The sequence below is a fragment of the Eupeodes corollae genome, chromosome 3 (genome assembly GCF_945859685.1).
Source record: "Eupeodes corollae chromosome 3, idEupCoro1.1, whole genome shotgun sequence".
Classification (NCBI taxonomy): domain Eukaryota; kingdom Metazoa; phylum Arthropoda; class Insecta; order Diptera; family Syrphidae; genus Eupeodes; species Eupeodes corollae.
The window spans coordinates 115,440,330-115,463,596 of record NC_079149.1 but is presented as its reverse complement, the minus strand read 5'-3'; the positions used below and the strand labels follow the sequence as shown (position 1 = coordinate 115,463,596).

At 31.0% G+C, this 23,267-nt stretch overlaps 2 protein-coding genes across 4 annotated transcripts in view; one reads left to right on the top strand and one right to left on the bottom strand.

Moving 5' to 3' along the window:
* Positions 1-23,267, top strand: part of LOC129948818 (calcineurin-binding protein cabin-1-like) — a 57,890-nt gene that overhangs the window by 8,566 nt on the left and 26,057 nt on the right. The window lies entirely within an intron of this gene.
* Positions 1,863-23,267, bottom strand: part of LOC129948819 (tyrosine-protein kinase transmembrane receptor Ror) — a 38,694-nt gene continuing 17,289 nt past the window's right edge. For both annotated transcript variants that reach the window (XM_056059886.1, XM_056059887.1), the window contains 8 exons: positions 5,787-5,832; positions 5,580-5,725; positions 4,858-5,508; positions 4,573-4,786; positions 4,319-4,514; positions 3,807-4,254; positions 3,614-3,746; positions 1,863-3,546 (listed from right to left, as the gene is read on the bottom strand). In XM_056059886.1, the coding sequence (XP_055915861.1) occupies positions 3,289-3,546; positions 3,614-3,746; positions 3,807-4,254; positions 4,319-4,514; positions 4,573-4,786; positions 4,858-5,508; positions 5,580-5,725; positions 5,787-5,832 (2,092 nt within the window). In that variant the 3' untranslated portion in view covers positions 1,863-3,288. The remainder of the gene's footprint in view (positions 3,547-3,613; positions 3,747-3,806; positions 4,255-4,318; positions 4,515-4,572; positions 4,787-4,857; positions 5,509-5,579; positions 5,726-5,786; positions 5,833-23,267) is intronic.

The window sequence follows — 23,267 nt, the reverse complement described above, 5'->3', positions numbered from 1 at the left end:
GAAAGAAAGGGAAGTTTCCTTGCTTTCTAATTAAGACAACTTTGTTGGAAAGTTGACTGGAAAATTATTCAAGAAAAATCTCCCTAACTATCAACTCAAATCTACTTATGTCAAAATGACAACTGATCATGTTTGTTGATTCAACTGAAAGCTGAACTTTATTACTCTACTTTATTACAATACGAAATGCAAATCGTTATGGACTTATACATTGCCTGAGGAGTGTTTTGAAGATAATAATATTTTTGAAAGTTTTTGCATGATATACTGAAGTTAGAGGTTTGTGAAGTAAAGTTCCAGGTTTGAAATGGATGACACTTTAAAAACTACCTAGTTGGTAGGTAGAAATGGCGATCTCAAGGCAACCTAGCCTGAGATCCAATTAGCGCTGTAGTGCGCCGTTTTGATAAACTACCTAGTTGACTAGGTTAAGATTTACGTTCAAAGAACGCAGTTGACTGCAAATAAATTCCTTTATGTTGTCTGAACCTGACCATTTTATTTAGGCTTTGTGGCTTTTTCTTAGTGACGTTTCTCTTTATGGGCTTTATGTCATTTTATAATTTGGGTTATATGTCTTTGGGTGATAAGACATAAGAAACGGTAGCAATCACAATCGAAGTCAAAAACACTCTAGTAAAGATATAAATCCTCGGTAGCCATATTGGTTTGCCTACAAGCTAAACTGGAAATCGGACTCATAAACTTATTTAAGTATGCGTGTGATTTCTCCTCTAATTTTATTAAATTTCTCTTAAAAACTTAGAAATTGAAATGAAAACACGTCAATTTTTCTCGTTGAATTCGTCCACATTACAACTACAACAATGTAAACAAATGGATTTTTGGAGCGTGATACGTACGAAGGATTTATATATCATCAAATAGAGTATTTTTGATCGTAGTAATACCCAAAAAATGTTACAAAGGCCAACACCTATGTTGTGTCATAAAACACAAATTAAAAATTTAAAATTCTTAAATTCTTTTGAGCAAAATGACAACTAACAATTTGCGCGTTCTTTTATTTAAAAAAGTATTTGGGCGTTTCGAAATTCGTTATAGGTTTTTTTTGACTTTTTGGGCTTTGTGATCAATTTTTGGGTTTTATGACATTTTATGATTTGGTCGTTATGGTTTTGGGCGAACACGTCCATTTGACTTTTGTGATAGAGAATAATTGAGAAATCGAATCCAAAAAAAAATGGCAGCTAAACAAATAACTTAATATGGTGATCTTCAAAATTTAAGTTTTGATATTCAAAAAACAAAAACAAAAAATTTAATACTTGGTTAAATTCATAGACGCAATTGCACTAAACATGCTAGGCGGACAAAATTCATAAATATTCTTAATAATTGTGTTTTAATTTCCCAAAAGAAATGAATAATAGTTTCCAAATCATTGTTCTGTAATTAAGGCCCTTGAGTACCAATTTATATTATTTTGTATGAATCTTATGACATCTTGCATTTATAGAAAAATGTACTCTTCGAATCAAAACCATACATTTGAATTTACTCTTCCTTCTATATTGACAAAATTGTATACTTCTCAAGATGATTATTTGTGTCTTTCAAATAACAACTTAAAGTTTTGATACATTTTTAAAGCAGTTGGAATTGAACATTTTTTAATTATCTCGAGAATCATTTAAATTAATTCAAATTTCGGCAGCTGCACCAACAAATTTTGTTTAAAAAGGATAAAATGAATGCCAAAAAGTATTGCTTAGGCACGATTCGGGTCGAGATACACAAATATATTTGCTGTTACTCTGTTACTTTTGATTAGCAGTTCGAAAGAGGTTTCGAACATTTTTAAAATAATAAATTGCTCCATTCGATTCACTGTTCTCCTGCAAAATATTTGTTTTACATATTAAAACTTACCTTGATCCCAGGCAATCAGCTTCTTTTTTAAAAGAAAAAACAAAAAAAAACATTAAAACAAAAGTCGAAACGAAATTAATTTCGCAGGACTTGATTATAAGTTAATAGGTATAAATTATTATCTTAATTATAAATTTTGTGGGTATGTTTTTTTGCATCGTTTATTACAATTTTGGTTCTTGATTTTTTTACTGAAAAGATTTTAACTTTTTATTGATATATTTTTGTTTTGTGTTTTTATTATATTAATAAATTCATTTGGTTATTCTATTTTGATATATCTTTTTTTTAAATATTTGGTATAATATTTTATTTTACAAAACCAAGTTTAAAAATATTTTTGTTTGTTTTTGATTTTTTTTAAATATAAAAAGCTTATTTTTTAAAGTATTACTTGATTCTTATAGTTATATGCTTTAAATATTTGTTTGTTTATTTTTACTTAAATAGAAATATCTTATGATAATTTTTATCTTACAGTAACTAAAATCTTAAAAATTAAAATAGAACACACTCTGTTATTTATTTGTTAGTATCTGGATGAAGTTACCTATAATATACAAATATATAAGGTTTCATTGATAGTTGTCTTAAATGAGGACCTGCCAATTGAAAATTTTTCGTGGGAAACTTTATTTTTGGTCCCTTCATCTCCATTATTGTTTTGTTTTATTTAAAATTGTTAATTTATACGATTTTTGCTTATTTTTTTATATCTGTTCAAAAAAGTTTCTTCATTCTTTGTTTAAATAAAAGCAAAAGCTTGATTACGAAAAAAGCCAAGGCTAGTTTTGTTAAAAGTACAAAGTGGCTTATGCTTTAGCTGGCGCAAAAAAGCTACAAAAACAAAACTCTTGTTTCGTTTTATCGTTTTAAACGCATAAAGAGATGAAGTAACAATTTCTCTGTAACAAAAATCGATATTCAAGTCAACGCATGTGTAAGTCAGTCATTTTTAAGTTAACCATTAAAGGTTTTTAACTTCTGCAGAATCAGATTTTATCTGTTTTAGAGTTTAAGTTAATAATTATTTAACAGGAAGATATGAGGGAACTTAATATTCCAAACAACCATAGCTTTTATTTTTGGATTTGTATAGTTTTAAAGGGTTTTGCTTCGTCACTACCATAAAAGCATGACTTTGCCCCTAGGTATGTTGAATATTTTCAATTCCATTTAGTTGATTTTTCTCTGAACACTTTCTACCACTTGTTTTTATTGTTTTTAAGGTAAATGCAATTATTTTTTCGATGGAAGTTCTTCGTCGATTTATTGTTAAAAAAAACTTAGTACTATTTTTATTAAATATCAGTTTGGAGATGTGTTATAACTTTTGCTTAAGAGTGTTGGACTTATAAGTACAGATCAAATAACCGTTTTGGTTTGTATGAAATCTTAATTCATTGCTAATGTTGAATTATTTGAATGGAAGGACTGTGTCATTTGTGATGGACATATCAGTTTCTTCTGTGCTTGGTGCCATACTTTTAATCGATGACTGATTTCTGAAAATGATGGCCGACGTACCGATTGTTCATGCCAACATTCAATCATTAGGGAATAAACAGCTGTTGGACATGCTTCTGGGCAGGCAAGAAGCTGACGAGATCGGACCATATTGATAACTTCTTGATTACTATGACCGTAATATGGCTGAAAATGAGACGAAATATTCAGTACTTTGTAGGTTTTGTAGCAAAATGTAGAATAGGTTACAAACCTGCATTCCATAGCTATAAATTTCCCAAAGGACCACCCCAAATGACCAAACATCACTTTCTGTTGTGAATTTTCCATAAAGAATCGATTCTGATGGCATCCATCGTACAGGTAACAATGATTTTGATTGAACCCTAAAATTAAAGTAATATAATACCTGTTCTTCTTATTCTCCTCCCTATAGTTGAACTTACCGATAGTAATCCGAGCTATAAATATCTCGTGATAAACCAAAATCTGATATTTTCACTGTAAGATCTTCTCCAACTAAACAATTTCGAGCTGCCAAATCTCTATGGACATAATGATGTCCTGATAAATATTCCATTCCTTCGCTAATTTGCAATGCGATATGTAAAAATTCCAACTGACTTAAACATTTGCTCTCGGTAGGGGAATTAGCAATAAGGAACTCATGAAGATCGCCCTGGGACATGTATTCGAAGAGCATGCAAAATGGTTCCTTATTTAGAACAACACCCAAAATGCAAACAATATTGTCATGTTTCAAATCGGAAATCAATTCGATTTCACGTCGGAAGTCCTGTTGAGTTTTAAGTGAAGCATTTTCTTTTAAAGCCTTGACGGCAACGAAGATTTTCTCCCCAGTCGATTGGGTGAGTTGACCTTTGTATACTTTTCCTGTTCAATGAATAAAGGAAGGCACATGAAAAAAGTGGAAAAACTTTTAATGTGTTTTTTATACCGAATGCTCCTTCTCCGATTTCTTCGACGAACTCTACGTCCTGTAGAGTAAACTGTGCCACTCTAAGAAGTGAACTCCGGTCTAGATTTTGGGCAAAGCTTGAATTCTCATTGCCGCCATTCAAACGAGCCATTTCAAGGGAAGAATTCATTTGTGAGTTACCGTAGATATTTTTATCTGCATTTGGAGTGTTTATCTGAAAGAAAGGTTCCCATGTGAACATATGCGCCTCAATGAAGCTTCATAAAACTTACATTTTGAATATTTGTCATCCCGTCATTCATGTGCTTCTTGTAGTACACTATTCCAGCATACAAAAGAAGTATAAAGATAATCGTTGCAATCGATAGATAAATATAAAACCACAACTCATCAGCACACTTGCGTATATTGCAGTGTTCAATTATTTTCTCGAAAGACTTGTCGTCTACGAAACACCATGGTTTTTCTTCAGTCACTCCAGGGTTCCTGAAACAATGATATTTTTTATTAAATTAAATTTATCGAAGGCATTCTGTGTTTTCAACACCACCACCCACCTGCAATAATTTTGTCCAGCAAGTTCTGGGTAATCGGATATTTCCTTCATCAACCATGACCACCGAAGGCAAGGTTTTCCTGAAGCCGATACAGCCAATGTACCACGATACTCTGAACCGTATCCCCAATAACAATGCTCCTCTGGATTGACATCGATTGCAATTCCAAAGGAAGAACAATCACTAGCATGAGGCAAACTCTGACATTCTTCCAATGGCAATTTCTGTCCAATGGTTGGATGCCTTTTAGCTATAGCATATTCCTTTTGGCACAATTCATTTTCCAGCAGTTCACATTCATCCCGACAAATACGTCTCAAATTTTCCGATTCACGTGTCGGTGGATATTGGCTGGATATCTCACCAGTAAAGATGTCATCGTATGCTATTGTCGATTTACGCTTGAGAAAGAGTTTTCTCTCTTTAGTGTTCTTCTCGAGGAATCGTTTTCGCCTTCGATCGATTATATGATTTCCGATTGATGATTCATTATGATGACCTGCTTGATTTTTTTTCGTTGATTTGCGTTCCTTGTGGGTGGCGCGATTTGAAAAATATAAAAGATTTGTACGTTCCGGAGTTCGGCATACAGGCAGTGTACTGTAACATAAACTTGGCAGTGCATATATCCTACAATTTTGATTCATGTCTCTATAGAGCATAAGGACAAAGGAAAATAGAATAAGAATTAAATTAAAAATAAAATGTATTTGTACACAAACTTTGATTCTTTTATGACGCCATAAGCGGCTTTAAGGCGTTCTTCTAGTTCGTTGAGTGTTAAATTCGGTGGGATAAACACAGTTTCGTTTTTAAGGTATTTCTCACAAGTCGTGCCATTGTAGACTTGACATATACCAATTGGGATCTTAAAAGAAAAACAATATATGAATTTATAAAAATTATATTGAGTTGTAAATCAAGCTTACTTCTTCATTTCCACCATCTGAATGAGTCTCTTGGTCCGCAATGAAACTAAAAAAATAGTTAAAAAAATGACATTTTTATAAAATTTGAAACAAACAATTGGGACAAAAAGTAGGTATAGAGAAGCCCTAAGAATACATTTTGCATTCATTAGTTGGTTTCTACTTTGCATTTATTATAGCAAATCATCATTGTATCTGTCCCTATTCTCTCTGGAACCACCTTATTCTCTCTGAGGAATCTCCTACATAAACAACATGTTGATTATAGCTTCAAGAACTACTCAGGTTGAAGGATTTTTTTATGTTTTGGTTTTGTTTTAAGCAAGTCTCGTGCTTTTAATCATGAGACTCTCTCCTGAAAATGACATTTTTGTCCAGGATCTTAAGACAAAGGGTTTATTTTTTTGTACAAAACATCTAACAACTCTTTGGATATTCTTGTGTCTGCAGCTCTTGTTGGTGAAAAGTTTTTTTTATCTACCTACAATCCCTTTGCGATGACATTTAATTTCAAGCTTGTATACTGCAAGTGCAAAAATATGCCTCCCCCTATCCCCCTTAGCCTCATCCCTTAGGTGTCTTCTTTAACGCTGATTGTTTCCTTTTTGCCTTACAAGCAAACATGATTCACAATGAAGCCGTCAGAAAAAAAGAATGTTGCAAACGAATTGCAAGTCTCTTGAATATATTCTTTTTCGCGTGTGGCTTTTTAACGTTGTACAGTGTACAGACAATTGTATAAATAATGTAAAATTACAGTACAAACTAAAAAATTGAATAATGTGATTTTTAGGTAACTTAAATCTTAAACAGCTTTAAAAGGCTTAATTTGTTTGTTTCGCGAAGTTCCGAAGTCGTAAAGCTTAAACAGAAATGATTATTTATTCAAAACAGTGATGGGAAGAATATGGGTGGGTTTGACTGTAAAAATATTTTATTAATTTTTATTTGAACAACAATGATAAGAAACATGCGAATGGAAGAAAATAAAAATCAATATTACAGTTTTTTATGAGTGAAAACAGAAAAAAAAAAACATTTAAAACGGGTGAAAAGCCACGCAGACCGACGACGACATGACGACGTTAAGTAGGGCGGTACTGTGGGTGGTAGTAGCGAAGCGACGACCGACGACGGCATTTCTATAATATGAAAAATGCTTTGCAATAAAATTCAATGAGTGCCAGTTGAGGCATTAAAGTACAAGAAAATAATAAATTTATAAGTGAAAATGAGTTTTATATGAGTTCAGCAATCAGCAGGCACAAGCCAAGGCAAGCCAACCCAACGACGCGACGTCGACAGGACTCACGGCTTTGTAGGACTTTATACTCTGTTGTTGAGAAATGTTTCTCTTAGCCATAAATATGCACATATAAATAAAATCAAGAGACATAATATACATGTAACATTTGTACAGAGTCTTGTGGCGGGAAGTACGTAATGTAATTTTTTTGCTTTTGTATTCCTGAAATCATATATGTAGTTTGGCGTGTTGGGCAGCAAAAAGGATTTCATGATTAATTAATGAAAAAAAAGAAAAATTAAGTAATCTCGTCTTTAGTGCGTTCAGAATGAAATATATTTTTATTTTCGTATACACGTACACATTGGACAATGGATTTATTTTCGTGAACTTAAAATAAAGTCATTTGATTAAGATAATACGTTACGAAATGTCATACATTATTAATGATTTTATGGTCAAACTGTCAATTTTGAAGGATGTACAATTGTACATTGTGCAAGTTGGCATAAAAATTGTCCAGTAAGCAAAATACTCCACTTACTTTGATAATTGGTTTATTCGTTAAACTTTATCCAGGGTTGAACCAGGTCATCTTATGTCAATTTGGCAGTTTATTCGTTACCCCAACTAGCCCCAGTAACAAACCTTTAGAAAGTTTATTGGAATTTTAAGTTTTTCCAAAAACGCGGTGGGCAACCTCAATCGATATAAGAGGTCAACAAAATAACTAATACACGGCTTTTTGTCTTTTTAAATGAGACAAAACGGCTGCGTTTAGTCCTGTATTTAATATGCTGTTTTGAATAGGTGAAATTTGAGAAATATGATTTAATAGAGATAGCTTTTAAAAAATAACAACAACTTTCAGCTGTTCACAAAAAGCAGACAAACTTTAGATTTCGATGTTCAAAAATTATTGTCAAATGAAATTTAAAATATATTTTCAGGTTCTTTCTAGAAATTCTTGAATAACTTCGGTTTCTTTTTTCATAGCTCAACTGTTCTTTAACACATAAAATACTAACAAAAAGATATCCGGATACACTATCTGTCTGAGATTGAACGCATCTGATACATTTCACTTCACAACTGTCAAAACATAATCGATTGATCAACCTAAAAACTTGACAATTCTTCTTCTCCTAGATATATGAAAAAAATGCTAAATGACCCAATAGAAATGCCATAAGTGAAAATAAAACAAATCTTCACAAACATAAACATCTAAGTTGCAAGCTTTTTTGTTTGTGTTTTTGCAGGTTTAATTTTACTTCTTTAATTTAAAATATAATGAAAGTTAGTGAAAACCCACTCAAAAAATCAGTATGAGCATACCACAAAAAACATTTCCCAATGAATTATGTAAACCATATACTATCTGCATTTATGTTGGCAAATTATGAACTTATCTTCCTTTATATTGTGCCTCTTTCGATATGTAACCTACATACAAAATTATTTGTTAAAAAATTCACAACCACTAAAATCTATCGATTGCAATCCTTTCACACATAACTGTCATCCTTATCACAATAAAAATCAATTCGACCATCAAAAAGTCAACAACATATCCTGTGATGTCGTTATTGTAAAAACGAATAGTTCCTGGAAAACCAAATCGATTTGGTTCACCGAATTCCCTCATCATCAACATCATCATCATTATTATCGTCATGGTTCCGAACTCTTCCAAAAATAACCAACACAAAAAAAAAACAGCTACGCTTAACGAATTTTGCTGCTGTCATTTAGCGGTTATGTTCGACAAAGTTCACCTGAATCCTTTAAACACATTTCTCTCTCTCTCTATCTCACTTGCTCTGTGATTTATTTGTTCAAAACCATTAAGTGAAAAATGATTTTATATTGTGTGTTGGATTCTGTTCAATATGTTGTGTCAATTGTGTGTCAAAACAATTTGCCCGTATAAAAACACCAATAACCACTTCATAAATAATTCCACCACCGCCACCGCATACAATAAAGTGCATACGATAACGGTTAAACTATTACGCGTAAGGTTAGCTGGAATTGAGTGTTGACCATAGAGAGTTAGATGTTTGATTATGATGATTTGCAAAAATAATAACTTTGAACGTTCAAAACGTTAGGTTGCTTCCATACCGCACTACATCATGCGTTCACCCAATCAAGTCGATTGGAAAAACCGACAATTGATATGCATACGAAAACATAAAAGAAGGGAAAATGGAGACGAAAAGTACAAAAACCACAACAGTTTTTTTTTTTTACTGAAATGCAAACTCTGCTTTAGAAACCCTACCTCCTGAACACTTACTCGATGGTAACTGACAAATTGCAGGCACTTTCGACGAAATGTAAATCAAAGCTATATTGCTCGTTCTCCTTTTTCTTTACTCAGTGGCATATTTATTCACATGAAAAAGTGTACAAATGATAAAAAGGCCTTCGTCTTTTGGGGCCTTTTCAAATTATTTTTCTGTAGATAAAAGTTGCTAAGCTTCTTTCAACTTTCAAAAAATCGTTTAATGTAAAGGCACACTACAGAAAGTACAGCAAGCACTTTAAAGGCATTTAAAAGTGTCAATAGATCTTAAACGATTAACTATTTCCTATTAATTGTGAATTACCCCTAATAAGTTTATTGTTATCGTTTGCTGAATAGTTTTATGAGCCTATTAACACTAACAACGCTTGATAACTTAACTCCCCAATCGTTGTAATGTTTACACCATCGCACTTTATGATTTTACCACAAAGATAGTTTTTTATAGTTTTTCAATGAATGTGTTCAGCACGAAATGGGTAGGTACGTTTGATTAAGTTCGATAAAATACAATATTGATCTACGAGAGTGACGAAATGAGTTCTTTAGTTTGTTGTTATTTCGTTAATCTTAGAATATTTACACATTATGTCAGCTAAAAAAATGATACGATTAACGTGGTTTTTCATATTTTGCTTATCATTCTATTTGTGCCTTTCTTTTCGGTGTAACTTTCATAGTTTCATTAAAGTTTATTTTATTTTTGAGAACAAAGAACATACTAAAAAAAAACAAAAGTGCTTTTAAATTTTAAGAACAAATATGTCTTAAACACTTGTATCATAATTTCCATTGTCAAAGGAAACACTTCATCTGACAGCTGAGAACTAATTTTTTTGACAGATTTATGTCTTAATTTAACCAAACAATAGTAAACCGCATAAGATTTAAAAGTTTTGGTAGTGTTTAAAATTTTTAAATTAAATTTAGGTTAAATAAGAAATATTAGACATAACATAACTATTATAATGAAAGCGTTCAGAACGATATTATTAAACGAATGCGTTCAGCATGATATGGACACATGAATAAATTAAAACTATTCACTTAATCTACATTTAACAATTTAAAAATTTGTGGGCCCTAAATAATTTTAGTCCGCTCTGTCTCTACGCAATTACCGTAAGGTTTTTCTTTTTCTACTTGATATCACTTGAAAGTGAAATGCGCATAATATGATAAATAAATAACAACCAGAGAAAGTCCTGTTTTCTGCCCGAACTTGGCAAATCGAGGAAGAAGAAAAAGTAATCTAATCTAAATAGTTAATGTGTTGGTATAAAGCAAATTATATACAACATAGGTACTGGAAACATAGAACTGGGCCAATTGTTTGTTTGGCTGGCCAACTTAAAGTCATTAACAAACAAAGTTAGAAAACTCAGGGGAGACAAAAAGAAACAAAAAAAAAAACAACTAGGAAAACAAAACTGAAAACATGTATTTTCCGTACAAAGTCAATTTCCTCGCCTCGCCTCTTTGTGTGTGAAAGAAGAATTTTCTTCCCCCATCCGAGTGTATTAGCATTGCTCTGTTTGAAGTTCAATGTGGGTAAAATTTAACTCCCAACTCTAAAACACACCCTGTTTAAAAGTCATTTTTCTCTCTCAGGAGTATCATTCTTGATGCACATGAAAGAATTTTATGAAGATGGGGGAGGACTGCATATTAATATAGCCACAATGAAGGTGTGACAGCTCAGCTCAGGTAACACAAAAACGCATAAAATTCCATTAAATCTAAAAAAAGTGACTGATGAATTATTATTTCTAACTCAATAACAACGACAAAAACAACAACTGTCATCCAGCACACCGCACAAGTCCGTGTTATTAGTTCATAAAAACAACTAAAACGGCAAAGTAATTTACAAATGAGTGATTCACGCCATCATCTAAACAGTAATACGTTGCTTCCCTTTTAGAAGGACCTAACCATTGTTCTTTTATAGGAGTATATGCGGAGTACCTTGGGCTCCGCTGGCTGGCACATAATTCTACGCACATTTAAATACTGATTGCATGCCTAAGGATAATAATTCAGTGTAATTTTTATATTCCACTGCATTTCATGCAGAAACAAAACCAAAACCAAAAAAAAACGTTAACACATCTCATGGGGGGAATTTATAGGAACCCTCGACTATGTATTATAGGACGTAATGTATACACGTTCTGGTGGTGGCGCTGGCTGTAACAATTTTGGCACCGGTTAAGAATGCATGAGTTTTGGCAGCATTGCTATAGACACTATACATAACTTTATAATGGGTAGGTACATAATATAGTTTGTGTATACTATATATTAGATATGCTCTGCTTCCTTAAATATATTAAAGTTTCAACTTGCTTTAGGAGTTATAGGAAAGGATACACAGAGAATAAAGAAAGTTTAGTTATTTTTTTTTGTTTTTACTAAGTTAATGGGGATTTCATTCAGGAACAAAGTTAGACGAGAAATAAAGTTGACAGGAATTCTGCAGACTTAAGTTAGCTTCAATTTTCCTGCAACTATACCTAAACTTTGTCGTCCATGTAGAAGGACTTTGTAAAATGGAGTCTTCTTTTTTAATACATATATACACATAATCTAGACATGAATTTCAAAGGTACAATGTAAATTGTACAGTACAGGTGCAGGTATTATTTAATGTCGCTTTTGTTTAGGAACTCGAAAAGTATCTTTTAATAGAAGATCAAGCTATATTATGTACCTTACCGAATCGTACCTGGCTTCCGTCAGTTTTTAAATTGATGAACTATACAATGTCCTGCATTGCAGGAATTTAATTTTTTTTGTTCCTAGTCAGACAACAGAGTTTATTACAAGGATTTTGGGAAATGACTATGAAAAATGAGGCCATGAGAAGCAGTGTGGCCTAACTAATTTTAGCACAATATATTTGTAAAAAACAGAAACTTACATTTATTGCTACAAAGATGATAATGTTTTTTAAATTTTCTATCAATACAAAACTGATGCATACAACTGCTACAAAAAAAGACAAGTTTGTGACTAAATGAATTAAGGTTCTTGTCTTCCTTCTCACCAAACAGTTTGTCAATATAGAAATGTCAAATACATTTTTGGTTATGTCACATTGTAAGCAAATGTCATTGAAGTTTAAAATCAGAAAATTTCTGTTTCCATTTGTGACCACCTTTTGATAAATAACATGGGGAGGGAACATTTTTTGAAAAATTGCGATTGATTTGTTGTGACTTCAAAACTTTTATCATTTTATTGTGAATCGTCTTTCGTTTGACTTTTAATAATGGCGTAGCTTTACTTGTCAAAAATCAAAAGTTAAAAAGAGCCAGCTGTCAAAATAGTGGGTTATTCAAAATTAATGTTCTTATTGGAAAATCCAAAAAATACAAACTTAGGCCGCCAATTCACGACACAAAATAACTGCGCAAACTGAAATTTTACTTAAGTCGGTTTGTGCAAAACACGATACAAGTGAACTGCACAGTTCTCCTTTTTCATCAAAATTTTGAAGTATAGAAGTTCCTAAAAAAAGGTCAAGTTTGTGTCATGATCAATTATGGCTTTCTTTTTTTCAATATAGTGCATATAGGTCACTATGCTTCTGTGTGCCTGTTCTTTAAAAATTTGTTTATTGAGTTGATTTTTTGACTATTTTATGAATCGAATTAAATTTGTCTACATGGAAACGCAATAAAAAGACAGCTCACCAAAAAAGTTTAACAAAAAGAAATGTCATAAATCTTGTCAGTTTTGAAGCAATTTTACCAACTTCCCGTTGGTAAAAAGATTTTCTTTATAACAAAACTTCGCTCTAAATGTTTTAATTAAATTTATCTTGATTTAAATCAGTTGATAGTATATAGTTCTCATTCTGTTCACGTTTTCTATGCTTTTCATTTAATTTCCTTCTAAACCGGTGAAATTTTACACTTTAAACAAAGAACTAAATTATATCCTGACGTTTATATGAAACATAAAGATGTGAACTGTCACGCAAAAAGTATATAATAACTGCTTTCTTTTCAAATTATAGAAACGAAAGCACGTGAATTGTTCACATCCTTTAGAGTTTAATTTGACAGCTCTGGTAGTTTTACATGCAACGTTGACTTTTATAATTTCTCAAACGAAAAAATAAACTCTCTAAGACTTAACGCTAATTAAGGTAATGTTAACCTAAAATGTCCTGTCAGCATATAAAATGATTAAAAAACACCTTTTCTCATGTATATAAACATCAATTAAAATGACGTTAAACCAAAATCTAGCCATTCACCTTTATGCTATAAACATACAATTAAGTTGTTGGCAGCCTTATATTTTATATGCATGTTTTATAGCCCTTCCTGCCTTAGCAACCCAACCTATTCGCCATAACAACCCTTTCCCTTTGTGTAATGGAATACACAACATAAAACAAAAACTAACCGCTTAACATAGTTACACATTGTCAATGGTACTCACATCAGACGTGTTTCATTAAGTCGTCGCCTCTATAGGTATACTTGTGATATCCACAATTCCTTTTTGAATAAAATAAATTTAAAATAAAAATTATGTTGGTATATTTTCCCATTTTCCAGCCCATATGCCCAGCCCACCTCTATAGAGAATGAAGTGAGTTTAAATAATATCCAACCGACCGACTTGAGCCTCCTCCAACTCTGTAGGTATAGAAAATCTTTTTCATTCAGCCGCTGTTGCTGCTGATGCGCTAAAAACCCTATGAAAAGCTTGTGCTATTGACACAGTACTCGTAAGTTGATGGTTTGGCCCTTAATGACATTACTTCGGTGTGGTGTAAATTATATGAAGTACATATTTATGTTCATATACCTAATGCATTTTCTAAAGTAGAATTTCAGTACACACATACCTGGAACTAAACATGGCTATTCGTATGACTGACTTAGTGTGACCTAAATTTTGTACAAAACCCACCCATTAACCAAACACCCACCCACCCATCCAACCAACCTTCCTTTTATTTTTTCTGAAATCCCAAACGAAACTAATTGCTAGCAGAGAAGTGGTGTTTGGTGTACTTTTGGAATTAAAATGCCTCACTAGTGAAATGGAATAAAAACGACCAAAAGGAAAAAAAGTAAACAAAAATGAAAATTCTCTATGGAAATATGTTCAAGTGGTTTTTCAAAGTGAAATGAACAAATTAAACAAAAAATATATCCCAACCCACACATCTTTGTGGTTAGTTTTATGAATTTACACTGTACATGTACACTGTTCATCTGTACACTGTACACTGCATATCTGCCCTCTTGCAATGCATGTACTGTACCTATACTACAGATGGATGTACAAACAAGTGGAGACTAGAGATTTTTGTTTGCATTCTGAAGTTTTGCCTTTTGCAAGTTTTTGGAATTACACGAAAATGTCAAAAGAACATGGAGTACTCGTAGTTGTTAAGCACAGATTGGTAGAGGAATCAAATCAAACAGTAACTGTCATAAAAAAAGTCTCAAAAAATCTTCAAGTATTATCCTTTCATTTTTTCATGACTTAATTAATTTTCAAGGGAATTTAAATTGTTGTAGTTTTCCAAGGAAGAAATGTCACCTCGAAAGCAAATGTCAGTTTCTAAGCAAAAAATGTTCTAACATAACTGCCAGCAATGACTACAAAACCAATAAATTTTAATGCGTTTTTGAAGTGAGTATCCATTTTTAATTTTGGCATAATTTTAGGTTGTTAAATGTCAAAACATAAAAGCTTCAAAAGTGTCAGCTGGGTTAGCTATAATAAAACCTCTTATGTAAAAACATTTAGTGTTAGGCCTATTTTAATTTACAGTGGGTCGTGCAGTCGGAAGTAAAACCTTGACTGCAGAGAATTCACGTGGAAGGTTCTTGAAAAGTCTTATGATAAGACATGAGTTTATCCAATTAAACCGACACAAAAAAATGTATCATTCTTAACATTAAAAACATTTTAAGGTCAAAAAATGTTCTCTGTCTTTATTTGAATGAACATCTTTTAAAGTTATAATTTCTTACAAATTAACAACTATAGTGTTTTAGTTGAATTCCGTTCTGATAGGATTAAAACCAGACCCAAAAAGTGGGATTCCCCAGGGATCAGTTTTTAGCCCACAATTGTTTAATTTTAAGATTATACTCTCCTACAAATCAATAGAATGTAGTTAATTAAAACTAGTGATAACAAACACAGAAATTGGGGCTCCCTGGTAGCTAGCTTTATCTAGTTTTAATTATTGAGAATGTAATTTATTTATATCTCAATAAAGTTATATTAATAATTGGGGATCCCTTAAGGTTTTATCCTGACCAGCACCGTTTTATTTTTCCATTATTAAACTTTTTTGTTTAAACTTATCTTTTCATATAATTAACAACATAAAAAATGGTTGAGTGAAATAAAGTATTGAAACAAGTGATAACAGTTTCCATTAAGGTTCTCCAGGGATCAATTTTAGCAACACTACTGTTTTATCTCTACACAAATGAATTGCTTTCAATTACCAAGTACACATTTATACAATCTATGGGAAAATGTATTCGAGTTTTTCGTTTGCAGAAAATTCAATAATTCGCTAAGAACAATTTAAAAAGTGTTTTTTTTTTACCGGTTGTGAAATTTTACTTAATGTCAAGGCCTAGTTTCCTTGGATATTTAATTAGTTTGAGGGTCTTACTCTAGATAAATCAATGATGGATAAATATTAATGTTAGACTGTATTTTTATGTTTCCTCCACCAACAAACTGTTTCAGTAAATAATGGCTGAAACACAAACACGCTCCAGCATCGGCTTCGTCTGCGTGACGTTGGGCCTGCTTCGAGGTTGCTTTGAATGACATTTCCAATATGACATTTCAAAAATGGCACTTCTGTCATTAGCAGCTGTTATTTTTTCTCAAAATAAAAAAATATGAGTTTTGAAATCGAAAAAATTAAATATATCGCGGAAGTAACTTACACATTCTATAATAACCAATGAGAATCCCTCCAAAAGCAAATGTATTTTGTTTGTTGACTTTTTTACAGCTGTTGATCTGTCAGACAAAGCAAATTTTCAGCAAATTTGAACTCCATTTGGAGTTAAGTAACATTACGTTATTTCCTTACGATTTTCAAATAAAACGTGAGGTCGAAGTTTCATTGTGATAGCATGCATTGAATTCCTATCGCTAAACTCGTAAACATCAGGCGAAGCCGAAGATGATCCGTGTTTGTGTTTCACCCATTATGAAGCCAAAGTTAAGCTAAGTACAGATGATTGTCAGATCTTACAATATTGTCACAATAGTCTCCAGCTACTGTTGTCAAAAAAGTGTATTGAACAATGACATTTGACAGTTTCTTGCGTCCCTGTTTGAAAATAGCACATGACAATATAGCCTCAAAAGAATTATAGGTTTTCAAGATTCTATCGATCTATCAAAAATTAAAACTAGATTAAGTTCTAAGTCATCAAATTTTTTAAGCGTAAGATTTTTGATTTATGTATATCTCAGTTTGAGACAGAATTTCGATTTTAATTTTAGAGTCCATCAATTATTTTACTTCTATAAAGGACATAAATTGAACTAATTTTGTTTATTTCATTTGATATCAGCAAAAAAATCAAAACTGACAAATGTTGAATACTATTTATTGATAGAATGTCAGAATCTTATGCTTAAAATCTTACCGAGTTCTATAAAAGTATTTAATTATTCGTTAGATTTTTGTTTCATAAAACCGAAATCTAAGTCCTTGAAACTAAACTATGAATGTATAACAAATTTTAAAGAAATTGCATAAAGGGTAAAGAAATGTTCGATTTCTAAATATTTTAAAAACCAAGTTTCAAAGTTAAACCAAGAGTAACTAAATTGATTTAGAATTTTTTCAAGAAATGGACTGTAAGACTTTTGCAACTTTTTGACAGATTTGACAATTATGTAAGATCTAAAAATCGAGATTTCATAAACTTTTCCAGTGGTCGAAACAGTGTTGTGAAATAAAGCCAAGTACAAAAATGCAAAAATTTGAGAATTTTACTTATTCCATTTTTGCAAAGTGTATTAAATTTCCAAAAGTTGGTCTTATTACACTTAAACAAAGGGAAATAAAGCTAAATTGGTTTTATTTCACTTTTAACAATAGGTTTGCCATAAGTGAAAGAAATTGCATACCCTTAACCTAGCACCTACCTCAAATCCTATAAAGCGTGCCCAAACAGGGTGGTCAACATGCCCCGTCTTACATACCTCACCGTAAAAATATGTTGATCTTATTTCTTAAAATAATTTGGACTTATTTCACTTTTCCAATATGCAATATGCACAACTGCTGAGAATTGGCTTTATTTCACTTTTGTAAAACGCAATCAAGTCAATTTTTGAAAGTTGTTATTATTTCACTTGCCATTATTTCACGGCACCCTTGTATATTTTTGGATTGGCTGCAAGTCATCGTCCTTTCACTATTGAAAACGATATGATGCCATCAAAGGTTGCCTTAGAAATCGTTTTATTTTTTCATATTTTTCAATAAATATGAAATTTTATCCTCTATCTATTCTAACAAGCTGAGTTGAAACCTAAAACCGTCAATATTTGGTTGTCATTCGTTAGAAACTTCATAGTTATCTTCTCCAATTCGTATTTTAATAAAATTTGTAAATGTCAAACCCCGCTAAGCTGCATTGGTTCAGATTATAAATGCACTGGACTAAAAGCCTTTTAACACATTAAGTGGACGAAATGTCGAAATGTATACCGCACTTTAAAAATAGGGGAGCTGTGTTACCCTTACGACAGAGAAAATAAAAGATTCAAATTTAAAAATAAATCATTATCAACAGAGAGAAAAAAAACGATACAATGAAATTTGATATCGAATGCAGTTAGCAGTCAGCGGTTACTTTTTCCTCATTATTTCCACCCCATTTAAAGATAATCGTCTCGTTTAGCGACAACAAGAAAACCAAATACCATCTATTTCCACATCCACATCTTCATCCCCATCCCCATCTAGAGTATCCTTTAAATGGTGATGGTCGTGGTTTTGGTGGTTGCGTACTGTATACATCAGGCAAGGCGGTAGGCGTCAAACGATGCCCATCTATTGGAAATTATTATTATGGAACTTGGAAGTGCATCGATTTGCCTTTCCCAGTCATAGTTCACAGGACACCACAACCAGGGATCAGACCTAGACAGTAGGGTGCCAAAGACTATGATGATGGAAACAAAATAAAAAAGATTCAGTGACAGAGTGTTTAAACGAATTGATTTTACCCTTACAAATTGGTAAAAGAAGACCGACAAAGAAGAAAATTCCTCAAAAAAGAAAAAAAAGTAGAGGAATAAAAATAAAGAGCCAACACGACTTTATACGTCGTCAGCCATTTAAAAGGAGAAACTTAATAAAATATCACATTTTCCACACCCTCAGTTTTTCTTTTCTTTTTACATCGCCCATATTTTGTATGATGGCAATGGGTGGGAAAGTTGACGATGACGATGACGATGGCAGATTTTTATTCTACTTATCATCTGAGTGGCTGCATATGAATGGAATTTAGGGAGCATGATGCCTTTGTACGAGTATGTTCAATGTAGAACGTACATATAGGATCAGGACATACACAGGACACACACACAGGAGGGTAGTGTGTATCTATTTAAGTTTATTTTCTCGTCATCGATTATGTTTTGATAAAGAGAGCGAAAAGTCTGTCTTTTTGATATGGGGATGATGTGTATCAGATTGAATGGTAACAAATAATAATAAAGAAAACTTTTGTTGTTATTGTTGGAAAAAGAAGTTGTTTCAAATTCAATTATACTAAGTGTTACTGTTTGGAAAATACTATATACCTCTATCGTATGTTTGTTCATTGTTCACATAAAATCAAACGAACATTACAACATTAAAAGTTGTTTGCTTAATAATTGTACCGCAGGCTTTTTCGTGTATTGCCAAAAATGTAGGTATAGCTTCATAACATACGAAGACGTTGTATATGGTTACATTTTTATTTATAAAAGAAGGATGTTAACCAAATGTTTGTATAGACCCTAACAAGAAATTGATTGAGAGTTTATTATGTATCTAGATTTAAAGCAAACAAAAGTCAATGTTATGTTTACATACATATAGATATTTAATCATCTTACATCCTTTACATGAAGTCAATCAAAAACAACAATAATAATAATTGATTGATTAAATGTCTAACGTGGGTAGAACCTATGTACATAGAAAAGTTTGCCAAGGAAATTTAGTTTTTTTTTTGTTTTGGTTCGAGAAGAATTTAATGAAAATGCTATATTTTATTAGGACATTTCTCACACTAGGAATTTAATTTTAGTCAATTTAAATATGAAAATATATTTTCTGTATAAACCCAAATTTGATAACTTCAGATCTATCATAGTTTAAAAACACATGCCAACTTTTTAAATGAAAAATGGAGAAAAAGAGGGTTTTCTTAAGGGATGGAAAAATTAAGTTTTTTTTTGTTTAAGTGACTTATGTACATAAATCCAGTGTTTCAAAAGAAAATGGAAAATTTCAAGCAAGTACAAAATATACTTTAAAAATCCTTACTATCTTTTTTTAACGTTAAAAAAAAAACATGTCAACCTTTGTTTACTTCCCATTTAAGGTTATTTTTTTTTCGAATTAAAAATGTTGACATGGTTCGCCTAATATATCTCACGAAATAGAATTTTAACTAAACTTTATTGTACAGATTTTAATGTCATACAGAATTTATATTAGTTTTAGTTTTTGTTGTAATTGGAAACAAAACTTAAAACAAATATTTTTCACCTCGAAACGAACTAAAAAAAAAAAATATATTACCTTCAAAACGTTTAAATGTTTGGCAATTTTGTTTTGAAAAATTAAATCGACAGTTTCAAAAAATTCACTACAAATTATTTAAAAACAAAAAAATGTTTTTTTGACTGGAGTATTTTAAGAACGTATACGATAAAGCGGTCCCAAGTGATAATCTTACAAGGTTTTGCAATATTATTAAAGAAAATCAAAACACTTTTGATATGTGCAATTGTACAATATTTGTTTATTTAATTTTGAAATTTGAAGAGTAAAGACCTCCGCGAGTGAAACTAAGGTTGAAAACCATTTTTTTTTAAATGTATCAACGTGTTTGCGACTTTGCCGGCTTTGTTTATTAAACAGATTATACTGTAAGCTTTAAATAATTATAAAAAGAATTTTTGAAATCGGGTCATTGGTTTTTTAGAAAACATTAAACGGAAATGAAATTGCGGTTCTATGGGGGAAGCCTTTTAGAGTAATACAAAAATATTTTTTATATTAAAAGGAGCCAAATTAAGAATAAAAATGCTAGTAAAACTTTAAAATATCTATGGGTTTGTTTTTGAAAAGATTCGAATTTTCGTTTTTTAACCAAACAATTGTTATGGGGACTACTGTTACTTTTAGTCTTAAATGAAAGATACAAACGTCTTACTCGAATCGGTTCAAAACCTTAATTTCCAAATTTGAAATCCATCGACCGAATGGTTTGAGCTGCAGGGACGAAGACAGATAGACATAAAGAAAGACAGATAGACGGAACCGTGGGCAAACTTTTTTCGACTTCTCTACTATCGTAATGTCATGTTTGATTAAAATCTCGAGTTCGACATTTTTTACAAATGCAATACTTGCCATATGGTTTCTATATGTCGGAAGCAAAAAGTGAAAAATATAAAAAATTACTTTCGAAGATTTCGAGGCTGCTAAACAGCAAGCAATTCAAAAATTTTATTCTTCGCCCATCAAGTACAGAAAAGAATTTAAACAAAATTTGGATTCTGAAAAAAGTGGTGCAGTTGTAGACGACATAGTGGAACGAACATTGTATAATTTTGACGCAATGCAGTTTCTTAAAAACTTAGAGCAACCTTTCACGTTGCAAAGCAGCATCCATAAAGTAAGAATCATTCAGCATGTTGTCTACACGACACAAGTATCAGCTTTCAACCAATAATATTCTGTAAAAATTTGCACAATAATATTGAGTGTCTAGGGACCGTATAAATATAAATTGACTTGAGGCTGATTAAAGGTTGTAAACAATAATATTTTAAATATTTTCTAAAGTTTTAACTAATAAGTTGACAAATTTTTTCTTCAATCAAACATATCACAAAAATACTTGGTGGAAGTTTTAAAAGGCGATGATATTAAGATTTTAGTTTGGACCGATTTTTCTTGTTTGAATTTCGTTACTCGTCAAAAAACTCATTTAGTGCAAATAACGAATGTTTTGATTGATATGGAATGCAATTTCAACCATTGTTGTAAAAATAATTTTTTAGAAAAAAAAGGAATATATTGACAAATACAAATTATTTGCATTGAAAACATTTCAATGAAAGACAACACAATAAATTCATTACAAAACGATACATTTTTAATTATTTTTTAAAAATCATTGAAAACTAAATTTTTGTTTGCATTTAAAAATAATTCAATACAAGTAAAATGTTTGTTTACAAAATTTGTAATAATTAAGACTAAATAAATGGGAAACAAAATATTTTCATTAAAACAAATTAGTGAAATTTAAAATTTAATACAAAAATAAAGCAAAAAATACGTCCTTTCCATAAAAACAAAAAGATTTAAACTTAAAACTTATTTGAATTAAAAAGAGTTGTCATGTAAGAACGCCTTAAGTGTTTGATTTTAAAAAAATAAATCAAAATTTTTTCGACTGCAAATTTTGATGTTACCATTAATTGTTTTTACTGTAAAAAATTAAATAATTCTTTTTTTTTTTAAATACGTTTTTTTTTTTGTTAAAAGAAAAAAGTTTTAAACTTTGCACATGTTTTTTTTTCCTTATATATAAATACATTTTTATTTTGTATTTATTTAATTGAAAAAAATATATGAGTGATTATACAAAAGTTGGGTTACTTTTGAGAATATTTTGTTAACGATAGTTATTAAATCAAACTTCTACAAATTCGGGTATATATGATAGCTCATCTTATACATTTATTTTTCCCAATCGGGACAGTCACTTTTTTGAGTACGTCGTAAGATATTTAAACATTTCATAATTTGACTGCCAGGGGACTGACGAGTGTACACAGTTTTGAAAGTATTATAATGAAATTTAATACAAATTAATAAAAATCTCTTAGTATTTAAAACCACTTAGTAACAATTAAAAATAACTATTAATATGTGATACTGAGAGAAAAAACCATATCAGTTTTCAAAACAGACTTTTGATATTTAACGCAACGTTATTCACTTATCTCTTACTACTTTCACATAGTTTTACTAATATTTTTTTTTTGTAATTTCGAACATCAACAAATTACATTTTAAAAAATCAAAATCTAATATGAATGTATAAAAATAAGCTTTACATTAACAAACAAATAATGACTAACCATAGGACTGACGTGTTGCCTGGCTTAGTAGGTGTATAGACAACAAACATTACCCAAACTCTAGTACAGTTATGATGGCCGTCAAATTATGCGACCTGCAACTAACTTTATTACCAATAATAAAATTCAAAGTGGGATTTGACGTTTACTCGGCGATACGAATTTTAAATTTAAATAACACACAACGGACTGACGATTGAAACTGAACACAAAATTTCTTATTTTTTTAAAATAAAGTGGAAAACACTGCATTATGAAAATTGTAATATATATTTAACTATATACATCACAGATTGTAGTAAGTTGATAAGTTTTCTCAAATCAATGATAATGTTTAATAGACAGTCATTTAATTATTGATTTTCGGAGTTGTGACATGACTCACGTTTAAAGAACTAGTTTTTTTTTTAATAACTTGTATTCAAAATGAAGAACTGAAATTGGGCGACTAAATAAAGGTATTTCCATTATTTAAAATAAATTAAATTAAAAATTTCAATTAAATATAATAAGA